Source organism: Quercus suber, unplaced genomic scaffold (genome assembly GCF_002906115.3).
Source record: "Quercus suber isolate HL8 unplaced genomic scaffold, Cork oak 2.0 scaffold_65, whole genome shotgun sequence".
In the NCBI taxonomy this organism is placed as follows: Eukaryota; Viridiplantae; Streptophyta; class Magnoliopsida; order Fagales; family Fagaceae; genus Quercus; species Quercus suber.
Genome location: NW_027069530.1, coordinates 1,383,544 through 1,402,699, shown reverse-complemented (window position 1 = coordinate 1,402,699; position 19,156 = coordinate 1,383,544). Strand labels below are relative to the sequence as shown.

Genomic DNA, 19,156 nt, shown 5'->3' with positions numbered 1-19,156 from the left:
CTAATCGTTGATAGTTCCCAATGGAGGCTTTGAAGAATCATTCCTCTGGGGTTCAGAGTTCATCTGACCTCCTCGGCCACTAGAGTGATGCAAGAGGTGCCTCAATTTACCTTCGCGGACCAGTTGGTCCAAATGATCCCACAAACTCCTGCAATCTTCTGTGGTATTCCCATGATCTTGGTGGTATTGGCAATAGAGATTATGGTTACGCCTTTCAGGGTTCCCTACCATCTTGTTCGGCCACTTGAAGAATGGTTCATTCTTAACTTTTTTCAAAACCTGGTGCACTGGCCCTTTGAATACAGTGTTAACTGTTTGAAGGTTTGTTGATCCTGACTGCCCAGTGAAATCTCTCCGTGGTTTGTTGTTATTGTAACGGTTCAACCTGAAATCCCTCCTCTCTTGGGGGATAACCTTATCCTTTCCTTTCCCTTGCTGTTGATCTTCTTCAACTCTTTTATATTTTTCGATACGGTCCATGAGCTGACGCATGTTAGTTACTGGTTTGCCAGTTAAGGACTTCCTCAAACCATGGTCAGTGGGGAGGCCGAGCTTAAACGTGCTAAGGGCCATGCCATCAAAATTTCCCTCCATATCATTACACATCTCCTAGTACCTATCTGAATACGTTTTCAAGGTCTCACCCACTTGCATGCTCAAGGATAAAAGTGAAGACAGGGGCCTGGCCACTCTTCTACATGTGATAAAACGGGAACCAAATGCCTGAGTAAGCCCTCTGAAGGAGTCGATAGATTCTGCTTCTAGGCTGTCAAACCATCTCATTGCAGCCAGTCCAAGACTGGAAGGGAAAACTTTGCACATCAGAGCCTCATCTCTAGAATAGACAGCCATCCTTTGATTAAAGTGACTCACATGTTCCACAGGGTCTGTTTTACCATTATAAATGGTGAAGGTTGGCTGGTTAAAACGCCGAAGAAGTCTCGCTCCTTCAATCCTGTGCATGAAGGGTGACTTGGAGATTTGATTCAAGGCTTTGCTCATAGCATCGTTCCCCACACCTCCACGTGATGGGCTTCGAGGTTTCCTCTTGCGATGGTGCTCCTCTTCATAGGAAAAGGATTCACTGATTGGTGTCCGAGATCTCTGCTCGTAAGTGACATCTTGCTCATCACCGAAATCTTCATCAGAATGCGAAGAAATCCATTTCCTCTTTGCATGGCGCAACTCCCTCTTTAGCCTCTCAATTTCCAGTTGCATGTTGTGGTTCTTCTCTACATGAGACACGTGACTTCCTCCATGTGGTTGGCTTCGCTCAAGGTGCATAGTATGCACACTGCCTTCACGATCTTGTCTCTGCTACAAATTGAGAAAATTGTCTATGTGTTGGGACGCCCTAGATTTTGCTGGTTGTTGCCTTGGTTCAGCCATTATCAACTATTGCTTCCGCTTTCGCTCAAGCTCTCCCCATAGACGGCGCCAATTGTAGGGTCTATTTTTGTGGCCTAAGCCCAAAAGGTTTGGAATATGAGCCCAATGAACCCAGAACAATGAATTTGTAGAGAATTGGTGAAAGAGCTAGGCTGATTGTGGACTAAACAATAGTTAATTATGGTGTACAAGAAGGAACTGATATAAAAAAACGCACTTCCAAGCTTTTTCAATTTGATGTCCGAAGAGGAATATTATTGAATGAAAAATCAATACAACTCTCCAGAACCTCCCTTTTTCCTCCAAAGGCTTTTCTTTTATATAGCATCCTCTCTCACCATCTTCATCGTCCACTTGTTCTTCATCTAAGTGTCCACTTAAGTATGTGTCACGTCAGATCTCTTCCTTAGCTTTTTGTGAGTGGTGGTAGCTGGATTGACACTGTTCAGGGGTCTTCTCCACATTAATGCGGCCAGAAAAGCAGATGCAATGTATTTAATATGGTGATGGTAGCTTTTCCCTTCAGATATTTCTCCATTCTTCTTATCTCCAGGCCTATCCAAAGCTTATCCAGATCGCTGAAGTCATTAGTAAGATCATTCGAACCCCCTAGATATTTGCTTGACCAAGAATCTTTACATCCGAGGAGAATGATCTCTTCGGAATGCTGGTGCTCTCTTCAGACTGATCTTCTTCACTCCCAGGCATCTTTCTTTCATGCGGACTCCTTCTCAACAATTTTCGCCTCTTTGGGTATACAGTAACCTTCAAATAGGGCTTTGGGCTCAATACATAAGCTTGAGTTTCTACCCCCCACAATAATCATTCAAATTTGTAACTCGTTCAATCCGTTACAAAAAAATAATCGTTAATTTCATTTTTTCTAAAAATAATGGATAACAAGAGAAATACCGTGGTCATGAGTTCTCCTTGACGAAGCTGGCAACTATGCTATTTTTAGTTTTGTAGTCGCAACAATTTTTCTCTCTTTAGTAGCTCGGGTCAATTGTAACAAGTATTATTTCTCTCTCTCGATCTCTCGATCTCTCTCTCCATTTTTTTCTTCTCCATTATCATTTCATACTCTCTCACTTCTCAATTTCCGTTTTATCTCTTATAAATCATTTTTTTCCTTCTTCTCTTTGTTAGTAGAAGGAAATTGTAATGGTTTATTTATTTGCATTCTTTTGTGACGTTAATAGATTTAAGTTATCTCTTTATTAAATTTTTTATCATTTAATTGTTTTAGTGACCATTCTAAAAAACATTTCTAGAGCTGCCACTAATTATAAAAAAAATTAAATTAGTATAAATTTTTTATAATTATTTTAAAACAATAAAATCATTTTTTGAAAAAATAAATTTAAATAAGGACGGAATATAAATTTAATTTTTAGAAAAAGAAACTAAACAGTTTTTTTTTCCTCAGTTTCTCTTACTTACCTACCAAAAAAATAAAATAAAATAAAATACACACCCAAAAAAAAAGAAAAAAAATTCTTATCACCAACCAAATAGAACAAATGATTAGAAAAACTAAAATAAAATTTTCTTTCACTTGCTTAGATTTTCTCCCTTACCATGGAAGTTCATGGCCATGGTAAAGGTGAAACTTGATTTTATGTGATACTTGAGGGTTTCAAACTTTTTTATAATTGTCGTGGAAAATTCATAGGGTGGTCAAACAAACTCAGCTAGAAAAACAACTTTACTGTCAACACAGAAAATGAAAATCACGCTTAAACTCACAAGTCACAACCATACCCTCAAATAATCCAAATTATTTGGGCTATAGACTATAGACTTAAAAGGCACATAAAATCAAGGTTCACCTTTACCATGGCCATGGAGTCATCTTCCTTGATCTGGCTTGTTTGGTTAAGGAGAAAATGTGACTAAGTGAAAGAAAACTTTATTTTGTTTCTAGTCATTTGTATCTATATATTGGTGAGAATAAAATTGTATAGGGTAATGTTCCATTCACAAAAAAATTTAGGTGGCAAGTTATTACTAATAAGTAAAAAAATGATTTTATTGGTGGGCTTAAATTAAAACTAATAACATTTTTTTTTAAGAAAAAAAAAAAAATCTATCCACTACGATTTGTTAAAAAAGAATTGTAGACGTAGTGTTACTAAATTATATATTATTTTTGGTGGTTTATTTGTTTTAATCAGTGAGCAAGTATGAGAAATTGGGGGAAAATTTGTATTTTTATCTGTTACTAAAAAGGACAAAAAAAGCTTAATGGAAGGACCAGCTAACAAGGTTGTAACGCCAAGGCTATGAGGTCATGTTTATGTTTTCTCTTTTTTGTAAATAAACAAACGTGTCCTACTGTCTTGAATTGATTAATACACACACACACACACACACACACATATATATATATATATAANCAAACAATGTATGTGCGGAAAATGATTATAAACTTATACAAGAATTGATAAACAATCTAAACCAAATAAAATCACATCCACAGCAGAAATTAAATAGCAAAGATTAAGGGAATAGAGATGCAAACACAAGGACAATACAGCGATGTGTTATCGAAGAGGAAACCGATGGTCAGACATTGCACTTTGCACCTTTTGCACACACCTTGCCACCCTTGTCATGCATTGGTCTATACCTTGTTTCTTCATCCTAACATGTCATGTTTACCTTATGCTTTGTAGCATTTTGTTTTGTCTTAGGTTTGAGCTTCATTTTCTCTTTCATCTCGCACCCCTTATGCATCATTGTCCTTGTTCATATCTCATCTCTTGCCTTCGTTTCTTCTTGACCCTTTGTCTATTTCTAACAAAAAGAGGGAGAGTATACTCTAATAAGTATACCGGAGAGTTTTTGTCATGACCCTTGTGCACATTCTTAGGAGGAGAAATTCTATTTCTCATGCACATTTGTAGGGGTAGAGATATTGCATAGGGGAGATGCATATACCAAAGGGGAGAAGACATTAAGTTAATAAGAAAAATTTGTTTTGTTTGTGCGTTGAACATGCTTACGTTCTTGCTATTGTGCTTCATTGGTTGCATGTTCGGATGATCTTTTGCTTTGCTTTATGATCATTGTAGTCATTTCCATATGACTGGCATTTGTTTGATCAAGTTGCTCATATGTTTCATAACTTGTTTACTAGATCGCTTTTTACTTGTTACATTATATTTGTCCTTTTATTACTTACTTTACCTTGAGGGTCTAATGTGTTTTGTGCAAGTGTTTCAGGTTACAGGTATATATGTTCCAAGTCCATCACAACTCCTATGATTCATGATAGGGGGAGTAATATGATAAGGGAAGTACTTTATAGTTTATACCTGTTGCTTTTGTACGCTTTTAAGGTTTATGTACTCATGCTTTGTAGCTTTAGTACTTACTATTAAATGTCATGCATTTTCTTTAAGTACGTCACTCTTGTGCACTTTGTTGGATTTTATATCCTTAATGCAATTTTCTAATGTTGTTGCATTGGTTGAGTGTAGGACATACAAACGATAATTTGCAATTTAGTTTATTAGCTTGCATGTCCGGATGTTCATTCCATGTGTGAATGAGCATTGTGATCACTGTTTATAGTGATTGTTCGTTTTTGGTCAAGCCTTGGTTTATTACTTATTTCCATTATGCTTAATCGCATTGTGCTTGCTCCATATGCATTCCAAGTTTTCTACATACAATGATCATAGTGTGTTGCTGTGTTTCAAGAGATACTTATGCTTATGGTTTAAGAGTTTCACAGATTCTAGAATTAGATGTGAGTGAGTTTTGATCAATTGTTCCCAACTCACATGTTAAGTCTAGAGTTTGTCGTAGGGTTTTGTCACAGAATAGCCAAAGGGGGAGATTGTAAGGTTGAATTTAATCAACTATTGTATTGGCTTTATTTCGTGCCAAATTTGCTTGTAATTTAGCAATTAGTAACCCTGTATTTAGGTGGGAATGATGTAAGGGTAGTAAGTGAAAGAGTGTGAAGAAATGCTCAAGTTTGTGCAAGACGCAGGGATTCGCAGATGATTCGCGACTGGCAAGCTGCCAAATGCAGCACATGAGTGAAGCGTGTGAGAAGATAAACAGTCGTGCCAGCTGGAGCACTACAAGACAAAAAGTCCAGCTTGGCTGTTCTATTATCTTGCGGCTTGAACTCGCAACTCAGTCAAGTACCGAGACTAAGCCGCCAGACCACCCTGTTTGGGAAAAACTGACTTTTCGCATTCCCTTCTTACCCAAGTATAAATACCCCTTAAACCCATGAAATATAGAGAGGTTCCAGAGAGAATTTTGAGAGAGAAACCCTAGAGAAAAATAAGATTAATTCATCCACAATCTTCACATAGAAACTCTTCAAATTCCTTTACTCTCATCCTCTCCATTGTTACATCCTTGAGAGGCTCTTACCCAAATCCTTTTCTCACCATATCCATATCTGTGAGAAGGCTATTTGGTGCTTTGGGAAGCAGTTAAGAATGGACCAACGGTACTTGGAATCCGATAAGCTAGAAAAGACAAAGGTTCGGCGTAACCTCATTAGAGCAAGAAGCTTGGAGGGCTTAGGTATCTGGGTAGATTAGGCTTGGAGGGTCTATTGTTGCTCATGTATCCCAACTTCATTTTCTAATGGATTATTGGCCGCTTGGAGTGCGGTCGAGAGGTTTACGCGAAGGGTTTCGGTTTCCTCTTTGATAACACATTGTTGTGTTGTCCTTATGTTTGCATCTCTCTTTTCTTAATTTTTGCCATTTAATTTCTATTGTGGATGTGATTTAATTTGGTTTAGATTATTTATCAATTCTTATATAAGCTTATAATCATTTTCCACACATACATTGAAGAATCATTCTTGTCTAATCGTTGATAGTTCCCAATGGAGGCTTTGAAGAATCATTCCTCTGGGGTTCAGAGTTCATCTGACCTCCTCGGCCACTAGAGTGATGCAAGAGGTGCCTCAATTTACCTTCGCGGACCAGTTGGTCCAAATGATCCCACAAACTCCTGCAATCTTCTGTGGTATTCCCATGATCTTGGTGGTATTGGCAATAGAGATTATGGTTACGCCTTTCAGGGTTCCCTACCATCTTGTTCGGCCACTTGAAGAATGGTTCATTCTTAACTTTTTTCAAAACCTGGTGCACTGGCCCTTTGAATACAGTGTTAACTGTTTGAAGGTTTGTTGATCCTGACTGCCCAGTGAAATCTCTCCGTGGTTTGTTGTTATTGTAACGGTTCAACCTGAAATCCCTCCTCTCTTGGGGGATAACCTTATCCTTTCCTTTCCCTTGCTGTTGATCTTCTTCAACTCTTTTATATTTTTCGATACGGTCCATGAGCTGACGCATGTTAGTTACTGGTTTGCCAGTTAAGGACTTCCTCAAACCATGGTCAGTGGGGAGGCCGAGCTTAAACGTGCTAAGGGCCATGCCATCAAAATTTCCCTCCATATCATTACACATCTCCTAGTACCTATCTGAATACGTTTTCAAGGTCTCACCCACTTGCATGCTCAAGGATAAAAGTGAAGACAGGGGCCTGGCCACTCTTCTACATGTGATAAAACGGGAACCAAATGCCTGAGTAAGCCCTCTGAAGGAGTCGATAGATTCTGCTTCTAGGCTGTCAAACCATCTCATTGCAGCCAGTCCAAGACTGGAAGGGAAAACTTTGCACATCAGAGCCTCATCTCTAGAATAGACAGCCATCCTTTGATTAAAGTGACTCACATGTTCCACAGGGTCTGTTTTACCATTATAAATGGTGAAGGTTGGCTGGTTAAAACGCCGAAGAAGTCTCGCTCCTTCAATCCTGTGCATGAAGGGTGACTTGGAGATTTGATTCAAGGCTTTGCTCATAGCATCGTTCCCCACACCTCCACGTGATGGGCTTCGAGGTTTCCTCTTGCGATGGTGCTCCTCTTCATAGGAAAAGGATTCACTGATTGGTGTCCGAGATCTCTGCTCGTAAGTGACATCTTGCTCATCACCGAAATCTTCATCAGAATGCGAAGAAATCCATTTCCTCTTTGCATGGCGCAACTCCCTCTTTAGCCTCTCAATTTCCAGTTGCATGTTGTGGTTCTTCTCTACATGAGACACGTGACTTCCTCCATGTGGTTGGCTTCGCTCAAGGTGCATAGTATGCACACTGCCTTCACGATCTTGTCTCTGCTACAAATTGAGAAAATTGTCTATGTGTTGGGACGCCCTAGATTTTGCTGGTTGTTGCCTTGGTTCAGCCATTATCAACTATTGCTTCCGCTTTCGCTCAAGCTCTCCCCATAGACGGCGCCAATTGTAGGGTCTATTTTTGTGGCCTAAGCCCAAAAGGTTTGGAATATGAGCCCAATGAACCCAGAACAATGAATTTGTAGAGAATTGGTGAAAGAGCTAGGCTGATTGTGGACTAAACAATAGTTAATTATGGTGTACAAGAAGGAACTGATATAAAAAAACGCACTTTCAAGCTTTTTCAATTTGATGTCCGAAGAGGAATATTATTGAATGAAAAATCAATACAACTCTCCAGAACCTCCCTTTTTCCTCCAAAGGCTTTTCTTTTATATAGCATCCTCTCTCACCATCTTCATCGTCCACTTGTTCTTCATCTAAGTGTCCACTTAAGTATGTGTCACGTCAGATCTCTTCCTTAGCTTTTTGTGAGTGGTGGTAGCTGGATTGACACTGTTCAGGGGTCTTCTCCACATTAATGCGGCCAGAAAAGCAGATGCAATGTATTTAATATGGTGATGGTAGCTTTTCCCTTCAGATATTTCTCCATTCTTCTTATCTCCAGGCCTATCCAAAGCTTATCCAGATCGCTGAAGTCATTAGTAAGATCATTCGAACCCCCTAGATATTTGCTTGACCAAGAATCTTTACATCCGAGGAGAATGATCTCTTCGGAATGCTGGTGCTCTCTTCGGACTGATCTTCTTCACTCCCAGGCATCTTTCTTTCATGCGGACTCCTTCTCAACAATTTTCGCCTCTTTGGGTATACAGTAACCTTCAAATAGGGCTTTGGGCTCAATACATAAGCTTGAGTTTCTACCCCCCACAATAATCATTCAAATTTGTAACTCGTTCAATCCGTTACAAAAAAATAATCGTTAATTTCATTTTTTCTAAAAATAATGGATAACAAGAGAAATACCGTGGTCATGAGTTCTCCTTGACGAAGCTGGCAACTATGCTATTTTTAGTTTTGTAGTCGCAACAATTTTTCTCTCTTTAGTAGCTCGGGTCAATTGTAACAAGTATTATTTCTCTCTCTCGATCTCTCGATCTCTCTCTCCATTTTTTTCTTCTCCATTATCATTTCATACTCTCTCACTTCTCAATTTCCGTTTTATCTCTTATAAATCATTTTTTTCCTTCTTCTCTTTGTTAGTAGAAGGAAATTGTAATGGTTTATTTATTTGCATTCTTTTGTGACGTTAATAGATTTAAGTTATCTCTTTATTAAATTTTTTATCATTTAATTGTTTTAGTGACCATTCTAAAAAACATTTCTAGAGCTGCCACTAATTATAAAAAAAATTAAATTAGTATAAATTTTTTATAATTATTTTAAAACAATAAAATCATTTTTTGAAAAAATAAATTTAAATAAGGACGGAATATAAATTTAATTTTTAGAAAAAGAAACTAAACAGTTTTTTTTTCCTCAGTTTCTCTTACTTACCTACCAAAAAAATAGAATAAAATAAAATACACACCCAAAAAAAAAGAAAAAAAATTCTTATCACCAACCAAATAGAACAAATGATTAGAAAAACTAAAATAAAATTTTCTTTCACTTGCTTAGATTTTCTCCCTTACCATGGAAGTTCATGGCCATGGTAAAGGTGAAACTTGATTTTATGTGATACTTGAGGGTTTCAAACTTTTTTATAATTGTCGTGGAAAATTCATAGGGTGGTCAAACAAACTCAGCTAGAAAAACAACTTTACTGTCAACACAGAAAATGAAAATCACGCTTAAACTCACAAGTCACAACCATACCCTCAAATAATCCAAATTATTTGGGCTATAGACTATAGACTTAAAAGGCACATAAAATCAAGGTTCACCTTTACCATGGCCATGGAGTCATCTTCCTTGATCTGGCTTGTTTGGTTAAGGAGAAAATGTGACTAAGTGAAAGAAAACTTTATTTTGTTTCTAGTCATTTGTATCTATATATTGGTGAGAATAAAATTGTATAGGGTAATGTTCCATTCACAAAAAAATTTAGGTGGCAAGTTATTACTAATAAGTAAAAAAATGATTTTATTGGTGGGCTTAAATTAAAACTAATAACATTTTTTTTTAAGAAAAAAAAAAAAATCTATCCACTACGATTTGTTAAAAAAGAATTGTAGACGTAGTGTTACTAAATTATATATTATTTTTGGTGGTTTATTTGTTTTAATCAGTGAGCAAGTATGAGAAATTGGGGGAAAATTTGTATTTTTATCTGTTACTAAAAAGGACAAAAAAAGCTTAATGGAAGGACCAGCTAACAAGGTTGTAACGCCAAGGCTATGAGGTCATGTTTATGTTTTCTCTTTTTTGTAAATAAACAAACGTGTCCTACTGTCTTGAATTGATTAATACACACACACACACACACACACATATATATATATATATATAAATAAATTTTGAGGGGATTCTAGCATTTTTCTCTTATTTTAAAAAAAAAAAAATTAGCAATATGTCCAAGTTTTGAAACTATTTAAGTCCATGCCCTTGTTTTGAAACTCAATTTGTAGAAAATCGAGTATGGGGCGATCAAACTTAATAATAATAATAATAATAATAATAATTTGCATAGAACTTGAGTTCATGAAGCTCAAGTTCCATTTAAAATGCCACTATAGGACTCCCTGAACGCAGCTAAAGGTATGGGACAATAAAAAATTTAAAAAATTAAAAAAAAAAATCTTGCATAAAACTCGAGTTCATTAAGCTTGAGTTCCATTTAAAACACCACTATAGCACTTCCTGAACGCAGTTATAGGTTTAGGGTGATCAAACTTAAATATATATATATATATATATATATATTGCATGGAAATCGAGTTCATAGAACTCAAGTTTCATCTAAAACGCCACTATAGGTCTCCCTGAACACAACTATAGATATGGAACTCGAGTTCCATACAAGTTTATTTATTTATTTATTTTTAAGTTTGATCAGGCATAACTCAATTTTAAACAATTGAAACTTGATTTTAATCAAGGTATTAACACCATCAGGAATACCTCGACCAATACGTTCCTCAAAAATAGGCAAACCTTCATCATTCTTTTTAATAGCATGTTTAATACAGTCTCTGGAATCTTCTATGAGATATGAATCCCACCATCCACGAAGAGTACCAGAAAAACCAGTAGCAAGCAAGTCAACAATTTCAGGTTGATCAAGATCATGATTATTTTGATAAGCAATACCAACCATGGACATATGTCCCATTTTGTTAATAATTTCTTGTTCAGAAAAACCATCAATATTCCATTCATAAATTTTATCAGCAGAAACAGAGAACTGAGTTTGAAAAGGTCTTTCTTCAAACTGAATATCAGGAGGAGTAGGTTTTGAATACCAATTTTTTGTAAGAAACATGGGTTTGGAAGAACTTCCGACAAATCTTTTAATTTCTGGAAAATCATTATCAAAACCTTTTTAGCAGAAACAGAAGAAACAGTATCAGAATCTGTATTTTCATCATAAACAATTTTTTTTTCATTTCTTCAAATAGTGCAAGCAGCATGAGTACTTGTAGAAGTACCCTCAGTTTTAACTTTTAAATCAGCAAGCATTTTTTCAACAGTGTCCAGAGTTTTGGATTGAGAAGTTTTAAACTTGAATTTGTTATCAAAAGTGGGTAAATTAATCAAAGGCTTCTCAGTTTTAATACAAATAGGTTTTTCAACAGAAGCAGACTTTTCAACAGTTTTTTCAACAATTTTTTCTTCAATACGGTCAAGCTGTTGACCGATAACATGCAAAGATTCATTAGTAAAATTGTTTTGTTCAATAAGACTAACAATAGGAGTTTGATCATCAGCAATTTTGAAAGAAGAAGCTTTAACATCAGTTTTGCCAGTATTTATCAAAATAGTTTCAAGAGGAGGATGGCTAGTCCTAACAATGGTCTTGTCACTTTTAACAAAATTTGACTTTTTTATTACATTCAAATGATTTTTTGAAACTTCATCTTTTGAAACATAATAATTTTCAAGAAAATCAAAAAATAAAATATGCTTTTTCAATTGAAGCATTTTTTTCTTCCATTTTCTTTTAACACAGTCTTTTTCAGACTGAGCAAAATTATTTTGGAAATATTTCCTTTTAGGTCTATTTTTTGAAAGCATGAACTCATTGAACAAAGAAACCATATCAATTTCAAAATCTTCATTTAAAACAGTCAAAACTCTTAATTGGTTAACATTATTTTCAATAGGAGGAAAATTAGAATCAGATGGACAAACAGATCTAGTATCATCATCTTCTTCATTGGCAGGTTTGCCATATGAAGAGGAAGGTTCAGGTTTAGTAGAATAGTAAACAGAGCTGATTTGAGATTTATCACTTGAAACACTTTTTAATTTTAAATCAAAGGGTTTTTCAAAATTCTTTTGTAAAAAATCATTGAGATCTTGATCTCTTTTCGAAATACTTTCAGATCCAGCAAAGGAATGTCTTCCTTCGTTGATCCTCAAAGGTGGTTGAATATTTTGAAAACTTATTTTAACAGTACCATCAAGATATTGTTGAATATTTGTGAGATTTAGCTCATCAAAAACAGGTTTAGAAATAGGGGATTCTTGTTCCAACAACCATTCAGTGGGAAGCTTGACATCTTGCCATTGAATCATTTTTGGAACTTGAACTTTAGCATCAGGAGTTGAACATTGAATTAACATAGTTTTACCAGAAGGTTCTCGGTGATTTAAACAACCAGGATTTAACTGAGTACCCAACAATCTATAATAAATACGGTAAATCAAAGCAAAAGGTTTACTACCTTCATCCATGATATAACCAGAAGAAGCAATATTCAGAGTCAGAGCTTTAAGAATATTTGGATCATCCAAAGCAAGAGTAAGATTAGGATAACAATTGAAATAAACAGGACCATCATACAAGGAAGCAGTAATCATACCAAGAATGCTATCTTTAAAGTACTTAAATCTAGCATCTCAAAAACACATGAGAATAGAAGCATTGATACCCTTTCGGGTGAGTGGTTTAATAGTAACTTGAACCATACCAATATGCAAATAACTTTGTTTTTTAGCAATAAAATCATTAATATTTCTTTTGGAAAACAAGCAACATTTTGCATGAATTTTTGAAATAGAAAATATTTGTTCAACAGTTCTCACTTTGTAAATGGGATGAAAAGTGGTTTCAGCCCAACTAGTTTTGTAAATGGTTTTAGTATCAACTTTGGGAATGTTCCATTTTCGAAAATCTGGAAGCTCATTATCTTCAACAGTTGATAATAATTTGAGATGTCCTACTATGTCTGATTATAGATGGTATCAAGATGTTTTCCTTTCCAGAGTAATGCAGCGGAAAGACTGTTACAAACCTTATTGGAAAGAAAAGTTTATTGACGATCTGCCTCCTATCTTTGCTCATAAGGTAAAACAAGAATTAATTGGTAAAAATGATTCTATTGATTATGATAATTTAACCTATGGTGATATTTTAAGTACTATTAAAAAAACTTGGTATTAATATGTGCAATGATGAAAAACTGTTAAAATACCAATTAAAAAATAAAAGAAAAGCTAAATATGGAATGGGTAATTTTTGTGAACAATATGGTTTGCCCCCGATTGCTCCTTCTCGGCAAAAGGGCAAAAAACATGATAAAAGTCACAAAAAATATAAAAAATACAAAACTAATTTCGATAATTTCTATGCTAAAAAGAAAAATGTTTCTAATAAACATGTTAACCAAAAATCAGGTAAATGTAAATGTTTCAACTGTGGAAAACCTGGTCATTTTAGTAAAGACTGTACACAAAAACTTGGTAAGTTAAAAAATAAGTTTAGCATGTTAAAAATTGATAATAATGATCAAGAAGAATTATTCAGAATCCTTGAATCAAACAATTCATCTGATTCCTTGGAAGATGATTTTTCTTCTTCAACTAATTCTTGCTACCATTTTGCTGATGAATCTTCTGATTCTCTTAATATTAAACTTGGTTGCAAAGATTCTTGTTGCAATGTTGTTAAATCTGTTAATACTCTCACTAAAAGTGAAGAAAATGAAAATTTGTTGATTAAATTGATAAGTCAAATTGAAAACCTTGATTTACAAAAAGATTATTTGGATAAATTTAAGAAAAGTTTGTTAAAAGAAGAAACTTGTAAAAAACTTAAATCAACTATAAGTTTTGAAGAAACTTTGCAAAGATTTAATAAAACGAAATCCAAAGATTTAACTGTTAATGATCTTCAACATGAAATTAATATTGTTAAACAAGAGATAAGTGAATTAAAAAATGAATTTACAAAAATGAAAAGTGATAACCATAATCTTAAACAAGAATTGTTAATGTTAAAAATTGATCAAAATATTGATCAAAATAAATCTGATAATGAACAAGATGAGCACATAGATGGAGATGAATCCAGTCAACAGACTCTTCTTTCTGATAAAGGTAATATTAATGATTCTCAACTTGGTCTTGTTAATGATATACTTCCTCCAAAATGGTTCACAAAAGTGAAAATTGTTGTTTCCAATGATTATTGTTTCACTGTTATTGCTATGATTGATTCTGGTGTTGATAAGAATTGTATTTAGGAAGGATTGATTCCTCCTAAATATTTTGAAAAATCAACCGAAAGAATGGTTTCTGCTAATGGTTCTCAAATGAAGATAAAATATGAACTGAATGAGACTCATATTTGTCATAATGATGTTTGTTTCAAAATTCCTTCTGTTCTCGTCAAAAATATGACTGACAAAGTGATTCTTGGTTTGTCATTTATAAATGCTTTGTATCCCTTTCTTGTTGAACATGATAGAATTACTGCTGATCCTTTTGGACAGAAAGTAAAATTCAAATTTGTTTCGAAACTTGAAATTGACATTAATAATGCTTTAGATTTGTCTTATGATAAACCTGTTCATGAACCACAGATGAGTTTGTATTTCACAGAATATTTTCAAGGTAATACTAGTGGTGCCAAATTATCAACCATTGCTGATCACCCTAATATTCTTAATGATTCTTTGCAGGAATCAGGCAATGTTGCGTGGATAAATACCACTAATAAGTGGGATAATAATTATATTTATACCACTATAAGTGGATTATTATGGCTCCCTCATCCTCCAAGAGAAAAAACAAGGGAAAAGCTCCTATACAGGACTATTCCCAAAGTAAAAGGCTCCCAGTGGGACGACCTTTTAAAATGCATGAAGGCGCATCTTCTGGGGTAAAATCCAGCCGATCAACATCCCTTCAGGGATTTGTCCCGGCAACGGTGACATATTCCAGTGGTGATATAATAATTGCTTTGCAGGAAGTTTTATCTAAAAGATCACAATTCCACAATGGAATCTATTCAGGACTTCCTGAGCCTATTAAATTTATTCTTGATAATCTTCAAGCCTCCTTTATCGGAAACCACCATAACCTGTTTAAATGAACCCTTCAAGCCCTCGAAATTCACCTTGTTAACCTTGCTGTCCAAAATGAGGCTTGTGTAAGATACCATGCCGACCCTATTTCAGAAATTGACCTTATTACAAAAAGTACTCCTGTTTCAGAAAATAAGGCTCTTAGGATTCGCCTTGAAGCCTACATTAGTCAACTCTTTGGCAAAGAGGATATCCATTCAAAGGATAAAATGACTTTAATGGGCACTAATTATGCTAGATTGAGTATTAAAACCCAATCTCTATTAAGAAGTTCTGTTGCCAACTTGGCAACAGATATACAATCTCGTATTCTGGAAAGCAAGGCAATGTTTGGGTCTTTTGACCTATGGTTGAAATATTTCGAAAAACTTGTTACTGCCACTATTCCTGATTCTGATGATGATAATGATAATGTCCTTATCCAGCCAGAATGGAAAGAACACTTTGGAAACAGTCTCAGAGTGTATGAGCAAATGCATCCATTTCCAAGACTTCTTGTTAATTATGGGAATGGAACAGAAGATGATAATGATGACAGAGACCCTAGTTGGCTATCCCAGATGTTTGAATTTGGTTTTATTAGGCTCATCAAGTTAACAAGTCATAATCAAATTAGCCAGTTCCCACAAATAATTCAAAAAGCTGTTAAAAAACTTGCTAGCCCTTTTGTTTCCATCAGATGTTGGAGCACTTTACCAAACTGGGTCCGAGATGATTGGATGGAAGTCCAACCCTCAAAACATCTCATTCTCATTAACGGTTTCACTCATCAAGGGCAATGGTATGAAGGAAATTCTTTCCTTTCATTCGAAAATCCTATTGCTCTTGCAACATGCTTGAGAAGTTATTTCAATAATCAAATTCTTGATGTTATCCAAGAATTATGGAGAGACTACCATTTCATAGGAAATACAAATAGAATTCATGTTTTTGGTATTAAACCTTATGTCTCTGCTATCCGTCATTTAGAAAGAGCTGGTCATATTGATCCAAGAAAGTTCCTTACTAAAAATCCTGTTTTCGAGCCACTTCTATACTGTGGATTTTGTAACCAGTATGCTATCTACCATGAGCATGAATATGTTGAGGATTCTTCACAAGATGATTGATTTCTCTATTTGTCTAGCCTGCACAATGGCTAAAAATGTTACAATATTCAAGTGCTTCTGCTATGAAATCACTGTGTATTCCCATGCGCCTATGGCAAATCACTGTGTATTCCCATGCGCCTGCAATAAAGCCCCATGCGTACCATATTCCCTTTTTTATATTTTGTCTTGCCATGCTCTTTCTGACAATATCTACTCTCTTAAATCTTCACAATATTCTTGGAGGATTCTTTATGTACCTTTTGGACTAAAGTTTCAAGTGTTCCAAGACTGTTTTGGACTAGAGTTTAAAGTGTTTCAAAGCTATTTTCTGCATGATTTGGACAAGCAAAGGACAAGCTCCTTGCTACGGAAGATTGGAAGACAATAATGAGAATTTTACTATTCACCTGTCACTATTCACCTGTTACTGTTCATGACACTGTTCACTCCGAATTTTGCCTATTTAAGGGGGGTTGTCCCTTAAGTTAAAATCAGAATTTTCTTGTTAGAATTCTCCTCAGAATTTTCTTGAGGATTCTCATAATTTTCTTGAGAGAACTTCCCTTCTAGAGAGAGTTTTCCTCCTTAGAAGCTTTCTTTGAGAAAATTCCTTATTTCCACTACTACCTTGTTTATTACTTTGTTCCTACTACTATACCGGGTAGCCCCCGTGGTCAGAGTTCTCACGTCCCTGACGGAGATTAAGGAACGGCTCTTGTATGACCAGCGCTTTTACGCGTGATATAGTAGGGTATTAGGTTAGATCCTCCATTGGCATGAGCCCCAAAGGCAGTGTTGCAAAACAGGGTCATGGACCTAAATAGTTTCAAAACAGGAACATATTGCTAAATTTTTTTTTAAAATAAGGGCAAAATGCTAGAATCCCCTATATTCTGGACACAGACTAGGCCTTTTTTTTACTGTCCTCTTCCATAATTGCTTCACGTCTATCAATTCTCAACCTTATATATTCAGAGTGAAAACGCCTTGCTTGCCACCTTCATTGTGGTTGAATTATGATGATGAATATAATTAAAACTCAATAAATACAAGAATTTGAAATGCAATTACTATTAGGTTAAAATGTTATTTTTTAAATAGAATTAAAATGATGGAGTTCAATTAATATTGAGTATGTTTGATAGAGTTGACTTTTTTTTTTTTTTAAATAGAATTTCGACCTATGACACCCTCTTCTGATAACTGTGTTCTTCATCATTAAATTAAGACACCAATCAATTTTTGGTGTAGATAGAAGTTGAACTCCAAATCTCTTATTCAACCATTAAAGATTTTACCAATTGATACAATCGAATTGAATGCACTAGTATATGTCCACTTGTTTCAACAAAATAAATAAGAGCAAAACTTAGACCCGGTACCTCTCATATATGTACTGAATTAATTGCAATGATGACAAATCTAGCCACCAAGGACAATGGAAATATCAGATGTCGGTTTGAGTAGTAGCAAATGGCATCCAGCAAATGAGATGATTTAAATTGTATCTTTGATCTTGACTTTAAAGGTCCAAGTCCTTGGAGATATATATATATATATATATATTTGTCTTCTTATTTTTTCGTATCCTAATTCATTAGATATGATTTGTTGGGTTTTAAGGAGAAATGAGTGACAACCTTGGATAGCATTGCAATTAACTGTCAATGTTAGTGAGTCCTTAAGAGCAAATTATCCTTGATGAATAGTTTGCAGGACAGGGTCCTTAAAAGAAAAGAAGTACCCTAATAAATAATATATCCTTACAAAAGAACTAAAAGGCTTAATGGACAGACCAGCTACCAAGGTTGTGACGCCAAGGCTATGCAATCTGATCAAAACTAAAATTGTCATTTTTTTGTTAATAAACATACGTGTTGAAAATTAGATACAAACAAACGAAATTGTAATGCTTTATGTTTTCTCTTACTTTCTTACTAACCTATAAGAAAATACAAACCACTAAAACAAACAAAATTTCTTCTCACCAATCAATTGGATACAAATGATTATATATATTTTACATTCTTAGATTTCTTCCCAACCAAGGAAGATGATTCCATGGCCATGTTAAGGTGAAACTAGATTTTATATGCAACCTAAGTCCAAACTTGATTTTTCCATAACAGTTTTTTATGGTTGTTATGGGAGAGAGGCGTTGAGTAAGAGTAATCACCTTTATGTTGTAGGAAGAACATGAAATAAATGGGAGAGAGTTGCAGAGGAAATGGTAAGAAATTTATAAGGAAAAGAAGAAGAAAAAGAAGTTTTAGAAAAGGGAGATGAAAATTTGGAGAAAGACTAACAGAAAGGTGAAGAATTATAGAGAAGAAGATGAGTTAAAAAATGGTGAAGAATGGTTGGAAGAATTACGAGGGGAAGAAAAGCCATGAAATTAAAATTGATTACTAAACCTCCATTATTATATATTTTATAGATATTATTATTTCTTTATATATAGTATTAAAAAATATGTTAGGAAAAAAAATTGATGTGGCTAAAGATGTGTCACAATAGGATTTTTGCAAAATTTAATGCAACCTTCTATTATTATAAAGAAAAATAAAAAATGATAGGAAAAATAAGTGAGGTGACTAAAAAGTCCAAATCTTCTAATTGACTATAACTATAAGTAACTATCTATCACTTTCAAATAAAGTCATATTTTTTTTTCCACCATTCACAGTTATGTCAAGACAAAAATTATGTCCACAAGTAAAGATTTCTGTTTCGAAGGTTAGAAATAGCCAAATAGGTAGGTTCATGGCGAACTAGGAGATAGATACATTGAATCAAATTGTGCACTTAGGCTGCGTTTGAATCGGGTGAAAAGCATTTCCGGAAATGCTTTTCAGTATTTACGGGTGTTTGGTTGCGCACGGAAAATCAATTTTCCGGAAATTAATTTCCGTTGACCAGTGGTCAAGGGTGAAAATGAATTCAGCTTCTATTTTCACTTCAAATCTTATTTTTCGGAAAACTGAGAATCAGAGAGCACGAAGGGAGAAAGGGAGAAAGAAAGAGA

The 19,156-nt window shown here is 34.8% G+C and overlaps 2 protein-coding genes across 2 annotated transcripts; both read right to left on the bottom strand.

Annotated features, from left to right (window-relative positions):
- Window positions 1-594, bottom strand: LOC136067273 (uncharacterized). The gene has a single exon (XM_065772875.1). It carries the CDS (start codon window positions 592-594, stop codon window positions 1-3), a length of 594 nt encoding a protein of 197 aa, XP_065628947.1.
- Window positions 595-6,233: 5,639 nt separating this feature from the next.
- LOC136067272 (uncharacterized) lies at window positions 6,234-6,827 on the bottom strand. Its single transcript, XM_065772874.1, has one exon. It carries the CDS (start codon window positions 6,825-6,827, stop codon window positions 6,234-6,236), a length of 594 nt encoding a protein of 197 aa, XP_065628946.1.
- Window positions 6,828-19,156: the final 12,329 nt, after the last annotated feature.